Source organism: Myotis yumanensis, unplaced genomic scaffold, assembly GCF_028538775.1.
Source record: "Myotis yumanensis isolate MYYU_CA2020_CCGP unplaced genomic scaffold, mMyoYum1.0.hap1 SCAF_11, whole genome shotgun sequence".
Lineage (NCBI taxonomy): Eukaryota > Metazoa > Chordata > Mammalia > Chiroptera > Vespertilionidae > Myotis > Myotis yumanensis.
Genome location: NW_027223762.1, coordinates 12,799,355 through 12,814,157, shown reverse-complemented (window position 1 = coordinate 12,814,157; position 14,803 = coordinate 12,799,355). Strand labels below are relative to the sequence as shown.

The 14,803-nt window shown below is 32.5% G+C and overlaps 1 protein-coding gene across 2 annotated transcripts in view; it reads right to left on the bottom strand.

Moving 5' to 3' along the window:
• SPDYA (speedy/RINGO cell cycle regulator family member A) overlaps nt 1–14,803 on the bottom strand; it is a 22,203-nt gene extending 7,400 nt beyond the window's left edge. For both annotated transcript variants that reach the window (XM_070428925.1, XM_070428927.1), the window contains exons 1-6: nt 14,735–14,803; nt 13,174–13,426; nt 12,239–12,297; nt 10,350–10,435; nt 5,352–5,523; nt 2,777–3,068 (exon numbers count right to left, since the gene is read on the bottom strand). In XM_070428925.1, coding sequence (XP_070285026.1) covers nt 2,777–3,068; nt 5,352–5,523; nt 10,350–10,435; nt 12,239–12,297; nt 13,174–13,408 — 844 coding nt within the window. In that variant the 5' untranslated portion in view covers nt 13,409–13,426; nt 14,735–14,803. The remainder of the gene's footprint in view (nt 1–2,776; nt 3,069–5,351; nt 5,524–10,349; nt 10,436–12,238; nt 12,298–13,173; nt 13,427–14,734) is intronic.

The following is a 14,803-nucleotide window of genomic DNA, read 5'->3' as shown; positions in this document are numbered from 1 at the left end:
CATGAGTCAAATTTGTGTAGTGATTACTAAGACCAGGAAATGAAACAATGAGACATGACCCCTACTTTCTTAAGAGTCTAGTTTCTCTTTAAGTGAAACTTCAGTGGCCACTGTTAATCTCATAAAGATGTGGTAAAAATAAATAGGTGAAATTCTGAAATAATGTGGGTCTCACAGAGTTAGAAAGAACCATAAGAAATCTATCAGTCCTGTCTTCAGATGGGTGAAAATTTGGAAGAAAGGCTCTATAAGAAGGATTTCTGCTAGAATACTATTCTGATTGTTTCAAATTGAGAAATATCAGAGAAATACTATACCTTTATAAATTTAAATAAAAATTGTGTGATTGACTAAAAGTATTTCTAGTTTGTAAGATTATTTTCTAATATAAAACACCATTGTTCAAAGCTACTTAAATCCCAACAAAAATGAAATGTGCAAATAAATATGGTACTTGTACTATGTCATGATTTAAAATCAGGTTTTCAGTGTATAGTATTCCAAAGCTACAGTAATCAAAATGGTATGGTATTGGCATAAAAACAGACACATAGATCAATGGAACAGCACAGAAAGCCCAGAAATAAACTCACACAACTATGGTCAATTAATTTACAACAAAGAAGCCAAGAATGTATGTGTAACCGGGAAAGGATAACGGTGTTGGAATCACTACAAAAGACTTAAACTAGACCACTACTTATACCATGCACAAAAATCTGCTAGCAAAAAGTCCAGGAAGCACAGAGAGTCTCAAATAAGATGAACCCAAAGAGGTACACACCAAGATGTCATAATTAAAATGCCAAAGATTAAAGACAAAGAGAATCTTAAAAGCAGCAAGAGAAAAGAGTTGGTTACCTACAAGGGAGCACTCATATGACTGTAAGCTGACTTCTCAACAGAAACTTTGCAGGTCAGAAGGAAGTGGCAAGACATATTTAAAGTGATGAAAATCAAGGCCCTACAACCAAGCTTATTCTACCCAGCAAAGCTACCATTTTGAATTGCAGGCCAGATAAAGAGCTTTATAGACAAGAAAAAGCTAAAGGAGTTCATTGCTACCAAAACCAATATTACATGAAATGTTAAAGGGTCTTTTTTAAGAAGAAAAAAGATCCAAGTATGGGCAATAAATACATAACTATCAAAAATTGAATCTAAAAATCAAAATAAACAACAAGGAATCTAATGAACAAAATAAACTGATGAATAAAATAGAACCAGCCCAGCTGGTTTGGCTCAGTGGTTGAGCGTCAACCCATGAATCAAGAGGTTAACAGTTCGGTTCCAGGTCAGGGCACATGCCTGGGTTGCATGCTTGATCCCCAATAGGGGTTGTGTGGGAGGCAGCCAATCAATGTGTTTTTCTTTATAGATGTTTCTATCTATTCTCCCTTCCTCTCTCTCAAATCAATAAAAACATATTTTTAAAAATAAATTTAAATTAAAATAAAATAGAACCAGAGGCATGGAAACATGGAACAGACTGGTGAATCTCAGAGGGAAGGGAGGGTGGGTGAGAAGAGATTAACCAAAGAACTTATATGCATACATGCATTACCCATAGACACAGACAGTAAATAGGGTGGTGAAGGCCTGGGGTGGGGTAAAGAAAGGGGGGACATCTGTAATACTCTCAACAATAAAGGTTTTGTTTTTTTGTTTTTTAAATAGAACTACTATATGATCCAGCAATATCACTGAAGGAAATAAAAACACTATCTCGAAAAGACATCTGCACCCCCATGTTTATTGCCATATTATTTAACAATCTAAGTGTCCAATGACAGATAAATAGCTTTTAAAAATGTGGTATGTGTATACAATGGAATATTATTCAGTCGGAAAAAAGGAAATCCTAACATTTTTGACAACATAGATGGACCTTGAGGGCATGATGCTAAGTAAAATAAATTAGAGAAAAATAAATAATGTGTGATCTCACTTATATGTAGAATCTAAAATAAAATAAAAAATCAAACTCATAGATACATAGTACCTATTGGTGGTTTCAAAAGGCAGGAATTAGGGGGACAGGCAAAATGAATGAATGTGGACAAACGGTACAAATTTCTAGTTATAAGATAAGCAAGTCCTGGGTTTGTAATGTACAGCATGGTGAATACAGTTAACAGTACTGTATTGTATATTTGGAAGTTGCTAAGAGAATAGATCTTCAAAGTTCTCATCATAAGGAAAGAACTCTAACTATGTAGGTGATGAATGTTAACTTATTGTGGCAATCATTTTGCAATATATACATATCAAACTATATTGTACACCTAAAACTAATACAATGTTATGTATCAATTATATCTCAATTTTAAAAAGTGTATAGAAAAAAAGGAGGGGTAAGACAAAGGACTTCTGTGTTTTTCAACCTTGTAGCATAGTGGCATTAAACTTTTAAAATAAAAAAGTATGGAAGAAAACCAATAGTTAATCACTGATAAAACTAGATGATGAGATTACAAGTAAATTTATTTTCCTTTTAAAATTTCTTTTGAATAAACATTTCAAGTGCTCTTAAAATATTTGAGACCCAGGGTGATTAGGTTTCACTTTAACATAAATCACATTACAAACCTTTTAGTTTAGGTAAGCTACCAACAAAAACAGTAACACAGACAAAAAGTAACTGAAAAGGGGACAAGTTTCAATACTAATTTAATTCATATTGTTGTAGAATATGTTATGTATCCCTGTCTGTAGGTCAACTAACTTGAATTAATAACTTGCATAAATCTAATTCTGACATATCACTAAATCATACCTTGAGGATAGCTATAAGCTTGAGAAGGATCAACTATCTTGCTCATTGAGTTGTGTGATTCCTGAGAATGTTTTTCCATCACCTCTTCTGTATCACTGGATAAAGATGATGATGAAGACAATCCCAGTCTAACATATCTTCCTTTTTTACCACAGAGTGAACAGTCTACCGGTGTGGCACTAGGTCCCCGGGGCAGTTGAACTTCATCTCTGTTGTAGTTTCTAACAGCTCCACTGTGATGCACAGAGCGTTCTCGTTGCCATATATAATGGGTTGGAGCAATGGCCATAACCTATAGTGGAAAGCTTTCTTTTAGAATTTTAGTAAGTTTTTTAGATTTAGTAAAACTAAGCACAAAAAATATAACTTAAGAACAGCTATCTCTAGCCCAGCTGGCGTGGCTCAGTGGTTGAGCGTCAACCTATGAACCAGGAGGTCATGGTTCAATTCCCAGTCAGGGCACATGCCCAGGCTATGGGTTTGATTCCCAGTGTTGATCCTCTCTCATCTTGATGTTTTCATCTCTCTCTCCCTCTCACTTCCTCTCTGAAAAAAAGGGAAGGGAAAGGGGAAAAAAGAACAGCTATTTTTAAAACTAGATTTAAAAATCTAAGTTACCAATCTTGAAAAAAAAAAAAAGCATCTCTAGATACGACAGTATTTACCTATAAAGTGATTCATTGCTTGAACCCATGACAATAATTTAAATTATTTCAAATAGGAAACAGGACTGAAGCAACCTTCTAGGTTTTTCAATTCTGAATATTTTAAGTTTGTGAAAAACAATACAGTTATCCCAAAACAATGATTAACTTTGGAATATACTGGGTTGAGAAGAATATATTTAATTGAGGTTTCCAACTATGTATGTTAGGCTAATCCTAAAATGTTTGCAATTATGGCAAGGGATATGGTAAGAACAAAGGTAAGTTACTTAACCTTTCTGTTCCTCAGTTTCCTCATCTGTAACATGAAGAGAATGTGTCTATTATAGAGGGTTGTTGTGAGGATTACATGAATTATTTATGAAGCAATTAAGATTCCTCACTACATTATCAGTCACTGTTGTCTAAGGTTTGTTAGCTAAATCACTGCCTTTAGAGTCAGTTTTAGTTTCTTATCCTGGTTCTGCCACTTGCTAGCTGTATGATACTGGTCAAGTTACTTAACCTTTCTGAGGTTCAATTCGTTTATATCTCAAATGGGGGTAGTATTCTACCTCAGGGTTGTTCTGATGGTTAGATATGTGTAAAATCTGTATCACATTATAAGCAACTGGAAAATGGTAGCTACTAGTATTTAAGAAGTCAAACTAGGGAAGTGTACCTATATACTGACCTCATGTGGAATTCTATGTTTAGCTTTTTGAGGAACACCCAGACTGTTTACCAAACCAACACTATTTTACATTCCCAAAAGAAGTGTATGAAGGTTTGAATTTCTAAGTTATTTCTGAATCCTTGAATTTTCCCCAACATTCAACAATCCTCCTATTTTAATCTACAAATATGCATACTTGCTAAATCTTTATCTCATTAATAAATATAACTAACATGGTTAGTTCTGGGCAGAGTTTTATGATATGCCCCTAAAGTTCTCCTTAGGTTTGACACTAATCCATTGTCTCTTTTGGCCTATAGTCCATTTAACTGGATATAACTTCATTTAATTATAGCATTACCTAGCTCACATTTATCAAAGTTTTCTTTTTTTTAAAAATATATTTTTATTGATTTTTTAGAGAGGAAGGGAGAGGGAGAGATAGAAATATCAATGATGAGAATCATTGATCAGCTGCCTCCTGCACGCTCCCCACTGGGGATCGAGCCCGCAACCTAGGCATGTGCCCTTGGCCAGAATCGAACCTGGGACACTTCAGTCCACAGGCCAACGCTCTTACCTACTGAGCCAAACCAGCCAGGGCTATCAAAGTTTTCTTAAATAATATTGGCTTACAGTGATCACTGATTTAATTTTCTTCTTTAAAATTTTTCTTTAGTTTAAACCTTAATTTTCTTCTTTATTGAAAACCAGAACATTAAATAAAATAACCAATCTTTTAACTTTTAGTGTCTTTCTGCTTTATCTTAATAAAATCTGGCATCAAGGAAACTTTATGTATTCTATGTGAAAAAAGTTATGGTTTTTAAACATTTAAATTTATATAAATTTTATATCATGCAATTCACATTTAAATCTTTGGACTTGGAATTTCATATATTTTATTTAATGAAATTATTATTCAACTCCAATGATATTACCATAGATATTTTGAAATATGCACACTTATCCTTTTCCAATATATTGGTGATCTTTTAGACAAGAGAAACAAACTGAAATAAAAATCCTACAGAAACAGACTGCTCTGAGAAACAGAAATCACAATTTTAAATTCTTATGGTATAAAATTAAAACATCAACAATGCAATACACAAGTTGTATTCATGGTAACCAAGGTTAATGATCTACCCTTATATATACAAAAAGATAAAATGTTAGAAGCACATTAAAAAACAAGGAAAATTATATGAACAAAAGACAGAGATTACACATATAAAGTATTTTCAAATCTTACCTCTTCACAGCATCGCCTGCTTACAATAGCCCTATAGTCAATTCTATCCCAGAGTTGGTCCCTTAATTTTAAGAAATTAGGGAACAATTTTCTCCAGTTTTTCCCTAAAGCCCATGGAAAAATTTCATATTTGGATTCTTCTTCATCTTCCTCAACTGTATTAGCCAGATACCTAACAAAGAAGACCAATGACTCAAAGAAAGAAATAGGTAAAGGATAGGAATGGGCAGTTCACAAAAAAATACAAAGCACTATAAACATAAAAGATGTTCAATCTTACTATAATTAAAAAAATAAAAATAGAGATACAGTGAATTTTACCTTAATGAGTTCTGAATATCTGTGAACTCTCTTTTGTGTGCGTATCTGTGTATTCCTATAAATCTTGAGCTTTGTTCTGGGATGCAGTTACTTGGAAACATTCTGATCCTTTCAGGTTATGCTTTTGGTGGATCTGGAGCAATGTTCAGTCTGGGGCTAATTATTTTCTACTAGTGATGCAACACCTTCCTGAATAATCTACACAATATCCTGTCAATTATGAGTTTTCTCAGTCTGGCTAGTGGGAACAGACACTATTTCCAGTCCTGGATAAATTTTAGGCATTGCTCCCCTCTAATTCTTTCTGATGGCCTTTTGCGGCAATCAGGTAGTTTCTTATGCACAAATGAAAATCAATATCCTGTCAAATGCTTGAGAGGGATCAGGCATACAAAGAAGCAGAACACAATCCAATCAATCAATCAAAACTGACATACAGTGGGGCCTTGACTTATGAGTTTAATTTGTTCCGTGACGGAGCTCGTAACTCAAATTACTCGTATGTCAAATCTTAAAAGTGAACGAGTGAGACACGTGATGCTGGGCTGATGTTGTGGCGTTCACTGTGACGTGCTGCGCCAACTAGCGATGGGGTATCTGAAGCTGGCTCGTAACCCGAATTTTAGCTCACAACTCATAGCAAAAAAATCAGCCGAGAGACAGACGGCTGGTATCTAGAAAAACTCGTTAGTCGGGACACTTGTAAGTCAAGGCCCCACTGTACTAATACATGGTAAAAGTAACAGATAAGAACATTAAAACAGTTATAACTATTCCAGATGTTAAAGTTAAGACACCCATTTAGAGATGAAAACTATGTGTAGATGAAAAATACACTGAGTGGAATTAATAGCAGATTAAATATTGCAGCAGAAAAAACTTGTGCATTGAAGACATAACGGCATAAACTGCATAACTGCATAAACTATCCAAAATTAAACATGTAGAGAAAATAAACAAAAATAATAAACAGAACATCAATGAGCCACGAGACATCGAGCAGCCTAATAAAAGGGAAATTGGAGTCCCTAAAAGGTGGCAGGTGGACAGAAAAAAATATTTGAAGAAATAAATGGCTAAAAATTTTAAGAACTTGAGGAAAATTATAAACCCACAAAGAAGCTTCTTGAAGCCCAAAGCACCAAGGCACATATCATAATCAAACTGCTCAAAACCAATGATAAAGAGAAAATCTTAAAAGCAGTCGGGGAAAATGGTAAGTTGAATAACACAGGAAAAGAGATAAGAATGGAGCAGATTTCCCAATGGAAACAATGCAAGCCCCATAGACGACTTTCCAAGAAAAATGGGCAACTTACAATAAGAAAATTACAAAGCACTTAAGGTACCATGAGCAGAAACAGACCCTGAAGTCTGAAGATACTAGAATTAATAGATAAACATCAAGAAAAAAAGAGAGAGAGAGAGAGAGAGACCTCAAAAGCAGTTAGAAAGAAGGCAAATGATCCTAGGTGAGAGGTTTGAGATGCAAGGACTAGGAAGCAATGGTATAAATATGAGGGTAAATATAAACAAATGTTGAATGTATAAAACAATAATACCTTTGGACATCAGACAAAACTACAGAATTGTAAAAAAAAGAGTTAAATGGATAATTGTTGGATAATTGGAGTTAAAATGCTCAAGGTTGTGTGATTAAAAATAACTTGGGTAATTGCTAAAAGAATAGATATAAATTGCATAGTTCCTAAACAAGTAGAAGTAAAAAAGGTGTCAAAAATAATTAAAAAATCTCAAATCAAAAAAGATAAAAATGGAGGGGACAGAAGAAACAGAATAAATGGAACACATAGAAAGTACACAAGATGGTAGAAAAAAATCCAAATATATAAGCAACAATAGAATATTATTATTCTGCAGTGAGAACGAACTATATAGCTACATATACCATGTGCTATTTAAAAGATCACTTTTAAAATAAAGTTTTTATTTATTTTAGAGGGAGAGAGAGAGTGAGTTTCTAGATGAGAGGGAAACATTGATCAGCTGCCTCCTGCACATCCCCTACTGGGGATCAAGCCGGAAACTGGGAATCCAACCAGTGATCTCTCACTGCATGGAAAGATGCTCAATCTACTGAGACATACTGGCCAGGCCCATGTGCTATTTTTGTACATATTTCACATTAAAAAATTTTTTAAAAGTACAGAAGTGTAGCATATACTTCATGTAATATACACATTGCTTCATGTACAGAAAATTATTTCTAGACAGATACACATGAAACAGTTGTCCTTGAGGAAGGAGACCAAGGTCTTGAGATAGAAGACTTACTTTTAATTGTATACCCTCTTATGTACCTTTTAAAAAACATATACTTTTATTTATTTCAGAAAGGAAGGGAGAGGGAAAGACAGAAAAATCAATGGTGAGAGAGAATCATTGATCAGCTGCCTCCCACACGCCCTCCACTTGGGATCAAGCCAGCAACCCAGGCATGTGCTCAACTGGGAACTGAACTGTGACCTCCTAGTTCGTAGGTCGATGCTCAACCACTTAGCCACACTGGCAGGGACCCCTTATGTATTTTTTAAAATCACGTGCATATTCATATTTAGTTACATTAATATAAAATGAGTACCTACATATTATTTATCCTTCCTTAAAATAATTGTACATATTTTAGTATTACCTTGTTAAAACCATTCAGTTATGTGAATCCAATCTTGTCCTCTGTAAAATTATGTAATTTCTTACTTTTAGTATCCCTGAGAGTTCTTAGTAAAGGGTAGACAGAGTGGGAGATCGGTTCCTTTCATGCTTGCTAAGTGAAACATGAAAAATCTATAATGCACCATGATATCAGACATCATGATTCTACTCTAGATTAACAATTTTTCAGTCTCAACGTGATGAAATATCTGCATTGTATACATATAAGTCCCCTTGTAATTTGAAATAGTTAATATTTTCTTGGAGCAGAGTCTATTTTTTGCATAATAATTAATTGTGTTTATTCAAATAAAGAATTAAGAACCTTTTATATGTTAGCCACTAAAGGATGCAAGAAAAGGTTAAATACATGCTCCTTGCCCTTATGCCTACAGTCAAGTAGAAGAGGCAACTGAGTATGAAAAAAGAACTGTAAAAGAGATTGGAAGAATGATAATTGAAGTTCAGTGTTTTAAGAATATATAGAAAGGAAAAGAACTTGAGTTAGAACTATGGCTAAGTGAGAAACTATGGAGAATTATTGAGTCAGGCTGTACAAAAGTATGATTATATATAAAATGAAAATTATAATTCATGTTATTTTTAATATACAACATGCAATGCAACCTCACAGACTACTACATAGTATAAGTTGACACATCACTTTACTGTTAATAACTTTACCAAAAAAGTCAAATAAATCCAATTTTAGGCAGCTAGTATGATTTAAACTAAAGCTTTTGGTTTGTTGCTAATCTTCAGATGAGAAAAAAACTAAAAAACAGATATTGCATCAACATACAAATACAATACAATACTAAACATTGTAAATACAATGTAAACAGCATTATAGCTAGTGGTCAATGGCTGAATTTGGCCATTGGCAAGTCACAGCTGAATTTGTGCCCCAGCTCTGCCACTTACTAACTTGTGATCTTGAAAAGTACTTAATCTAAGCTTTAATTTCCCTATCTGTAAGATGGGGATAATTAAAAAGTGTATATCATCGGAAGATTAAGTGAACTTATAAAAAATATTTTGTGGTGCCTTGCACTTAATACTCAGTATTAGCTAATACTATTATATTCCCCCAACTTAGCAATCATTACCAAATTTCATATTGAATTCATTTTTTTCCATGTATGGGAAAATGTGTCTCCTGAATGTATGCAGAGATAAATTTCTTTGATTCTGAATTAAGCAGACTTTAAGTAAAAACTTATCCTATAATGCTAACAGTTGTTTTGGTATTCAACTTAAATATTTTAGTTTGTACTTCCCTAGTTAAGTACTTAAAATTATATTCATACATTTCCAACTGCAGCACTATATCCAGGTACTAGGTATAAAAGGTTTTGAGATAGAGATACATATTCTTAATTTACATATATTCTAGCAGAATTTTGACCCATGGATTAGAAAGCCATGTCATTAAGACCATTTACTAGATCACAAAGCTAGTATAAACTGACTACTATAAAGTCAGTGGAAGAAATTGGAAACAATATGCCTTGGTTAAAGTACAGTGTGTTTAGTAAAGTACTGAGTGGATACTATAGGTATCAGATATGACTAACACTTAGGTTATAGACAGAAATCCACGAGTATGTCTAGAGCATTTTCTGCAAGCTGTTCAATGTAAAAGAGCAATGAGGATAATGATTTTTACTATATATTAACTGGAAATATATATATACACATACATACATATATATATTCTGGCTTTAAAAAACCTAAGTACAAAAGAGGATAATCTGGGACAATTTATATGAAACACTGAAAAATGTACAAGTACAAATTCAAGTGGAATAATAAACCTTAGGCATAAAGCAGGATAAGATCATTGAAAAGAACATATCCTATTAAAATAAAAAATGTGTAGCTTTTATACCAGAAGGTTTATTCAAAGATATACATCAGATTTTAAACAGCCTTTGTTTGAAATAAAGTATCATATATATTATAAATAACTACCACAAAAATCACAGTAGAAAGCATACTTACAGAGCAATAAAGAAATTTATCCTGGTATGCTCATTTATAGTAAATTTAGCCCTCTTGAAATAAACAAAGGTCATAGCCAAAAGATACTATAGGAAAAAAAGTTAAAAGTTAATATGAATGTTGTGTTTTCATAAGTAAAACTGCTTTAAAACAGTTACCTTTAAGATGACTAACAAGCTTAAACAATAAAGCATTATTGATCCTTATTACAGAATTACCTATTCAGGTCCTTATTTTTTGGCTCCTGTAATCCATGTAAACAGTGAGAAGTTAATTCTCGATCATTTATCATGATTAAGATTATAACTAGAATGAATTTCTAAATTTTATTGTCAATATTTTTGAACCAAAAACACAATTTTTTCTATCTTAAATATCAAACCTATAGAGAGGTGAAAATAATCATAAAATGAATAAACATATCTTCTTCACCTAGATTCACCATTTGTATGTTGCCACATTGGTTTGATGTGTTATATACACATTTTCCCCCCTGAATTCTTTTAGTTATAGTCATCCATATTCACTTTCTAATATAATCTTTTAAAAATAACTCTGAATCAAAAATTAGAATAACATGGATTTATTTTCATTGAAAAAAGTTTTATATTTATTATTAAAAAGACATATGTCTAGCCTGGTATTAAGACACTATGCCAGGCTCTGGCTGTTTCATTTAAAAACAAGTTGTAATATTGATGTATTAGATTTCCTTCTCATAAAATGCCTGTTTATCCTACCTTCGCAGAATTGGCCATAAAGGAGATTCCAAGTTTTCAATATGATAGTGTTAAAACAGAGTGCTCCTGGTTAGTTACTTTGAAAGCACTGCCCCCTGCTGTCCAACAACTTTAATTATTATAATGCACTTAATATAATCCAGTGTAAAAGTATGCCACATGAACTGGATATTTGATATTAAGGCAGTACCGTCAACATTTAAAAGTGTTAGTGACATTGTGATTATGTTTAAAAATATATAATTTTTTAGAGATACATCTTAAAATATTTATGGATAAAATATTAGGATGTCTGCTTTTGGGGAGAGGGATTAGAAAAAATAAGAATGGCCCACAGTTGGTGGGTAGGCTCCTGGAGGGTCTTTGTTTTAATATCTACCGTAAGTTGTGTATGGTTGAAATTTTCCAAAATTAAAAAACAAAACTTCTCTAATTTTATCTGTTATTTTAAACCTGAAATTTTAAAAAGTTCACACCAATAGTAACTTATTCATTCCTTTTTTTTTTTTGTTAGTTGGCACATTAAGAGTGATGTGAAGTCATGCTGAATTTTCTATGATTACATAGTGTAAGATGGCATTCACAAAGCTGAAATCATAATAACTTCAGCTAAATTAAAAAAGTATGTAACAGCATGGTCCGGTCCTAAGAATGTAAGTTAGCACAATTTTTTTTTTTTAATGAAACATTGATACCTAAATAAAGAAAATGATGCTAATTTTACTCTGTAAGATTATTGGGATTTGTTTTATCTAAATTACCTACAAAATATTAAAATGTATAATAGACTGCCTTAGTGGAATGAATCTCAGAATATTCTTTCTCTACAGCCTGAAAAAAAGGTAATAATTCTGATCTAAACATATTAAATCTATACTGATTCTTGTTTTCAATCAAACAGATATAAGTCTAAGGTCTTTTAAATCTAATCACTAATACTATACAATTCCCCAAAATACAGAATGAATCTATAGTTTATTCTAATTTTAAAGTTAATATGCAAGGATTCCACTTTCAAGAAGCAATGCAGGCTAGTTCTTTTCCTAAACTTAATCAATAAGAAGAAAATTCTTATAAGGTTTCATAAAAGTTCTGATGGTTTAGTAATATAATAACAATGGTTAATGATTATATTATTACTAAATTTACCTTGTCTGCAATTTTACAGCAGCAGTCCATCCACAAGAAATCTTGAATTAAATCATCATCTACAATAAAAGATAGCTATGACTTGTCTTTTAAAGAGAGAATGTTTCCTTTTGAAGATTTTCTACGTAAGGAGATTATAAATGATGCTCTAAATTGCCTTCATATATAGCTTAGACTGGAGTGGGAATGGTAGAACTTTTTGATTTATTGAATATCCCAATAGCTCTTTGAGAAATAGGTATTGGGTAACTCTCGAGTAGCTTTTTGTTACTTTCCAAAGTCAATCTTTAACAGGTGGAAATGGAATCTGATACAGAACTCAGTCTTTAAAAAATAATGACTTGCCCCACTAATGTTGCTCAGTTGGTTGAGCATCCTCCCATGCACCAATAGGTCTCCGGTTTGATTCCCCGTCAGGGCACATGCCCAGATTTCTGGCTCAATCCCTAGTAGGGGATGTGCAGGAGGCAGGTGATCAATGTTTTGCTTTCATATCAATGTTTTTCTCTCTCTCCCTTCCTAAAAATCAATAAAAAAATCTTTTTAAAAAAAGTAACACTGTCTCATGATCTGAACAAATTCAATAGCTCAGTTATAGCACTGAAGAAAATCTTGAAGCAGGGTTGTTGGCTTGGCTGAGATTTTATGTAGTGTTTTACTTTAGGTCAAAGAAAACTCATGCTATGAACTTGAATTGCCCAATATTTATATTTGACACTTGTATTTAAGTAGTCTAGAAGTGAGATGAGTTAGAATTTCTAATCCAAAAGAATCAAAATCCAACATTTAAAAAAAGACTAATTAAAATAGGCTTGGTTGGAAATGAGAAATCTGACAGAAAATAAGAGCATCCTCTGATTATTATGAAAATGATGAAATAGATCTTTACATTCTCTCACTTTAAGTACTCTCTAATTATAATATTTTAAACCTACCAAATAATTTAAAGAAAGCAGTCATTTCCTGACGCTGTATAACTAGACAGGGTCCTTTGGGGCGTTTAGACTTGTTGCTATTCTGCGCATTTTTTTCAGATGCTGGCCAACTATCTTTAAAAATAGGACGCTTCAGGTTAATAGGTTTTTTAGGCTGATGTGATCTACTTGACCCAGATTTTACATGAACAGTAACAGTAGGTGGTGTCTCACAACACAGCTGATTATGCCTCATTTTGCTTTCCCAAGATTCCTGTAAAAATAAAACATATAATTATTTATCACACTCTTACTCATTTCTATATGAAAACAATTAACTGGATGATACCACCAGATGCAGTGATGTGAGAGATTATTGAACTTGCTACTAAATTGTTGTGACAGCGACTCATATGAGAAAGTGCTTTTAGAATTCAGTGCTAAGAAATGCTACACTTCCTTTGGTTAATTGATATACCTCCTCTTCCCAAGAAATAAGATCCTGTATACTATTTGCTTTGACTACAAGGGAACTCAAAACCAATTTTGAAAGTTAATTAAAGAAACTATACTGACTTATAATCTATTTGTGATACTCTTTTTTCCTGATAACATTTTGCTTGCATTGACATAATTTTATCATGATTATATGACACCTCAAATTTTTTATAGAACAAGGCAAACAATTCCTAGAAATTAATTATAATCAATATCAAGTATTATATTAAAAAGTAATCCACACACAAAAAAACATTTCCTTACTAGTAAATTTCTTAATATGTTACAAAATTTACTTAAGAGCATTTATTGGTATTTATTAAAGTTAAAAATAATTCTAGCAGAGATGTATGGTATATGTATTTTGAGGAATTCTCATAAACTGATAATTTTTTTATACTTGAGTGTACTGTATGAGCATGCTATTTGAGTAGCTGATTATAAGTGTAAATAAACATATAGTGCTATAATCTAATACAATTTGAAACAATGTTCATCCATCCATATTTAACAATATGTATAATCTCTACCATGTTTGGTGGTAACGTTACTACATTTAGTATTACTTTTGTGGTCAAAACATTTGTAGGGTATAAAAGGAGGTATAAATAGGCAAAGTAGGAAACTACTCCAAGACCCTAATTAAAAGCTCTGAAATCCATACTCAAAGTGACCCAAGCAGCCATGCCCTCTTGGGTGTTCCAGGAGTTAGGCACAGCTTCTCCTACCTGACCCTCAGAAACTTCCCTGTTAAAGGAAGGAGTGGAAAACAAGATTGGACTTAGTGGGCTAGAGCAATGCTGTCCAATATAATGTGAGCCACATGTGTAATTTATATATGTGTGTGTATATATATATATATATATACACACACATATGTATCTGTATGTATATATATAAATTTAACTTTATTTTTATTGTGTAATTTTATATTTTTAATGTCACATTTAAAAAGTGCAAATAAACAAGTTAATTTAATAACATATTTTATGTAACCTAGTATATAAAAAATACATTTTTAACCTGTAATCAACATTTTACTTTTTCATACTAAATTTGAAATCTGGTATATATTTACACTTACAGTATATCTCGATTTGGATGTTAAATTTCCAACAGTTAAAGTGAAATGTAGTCCTACCAATACAATCAA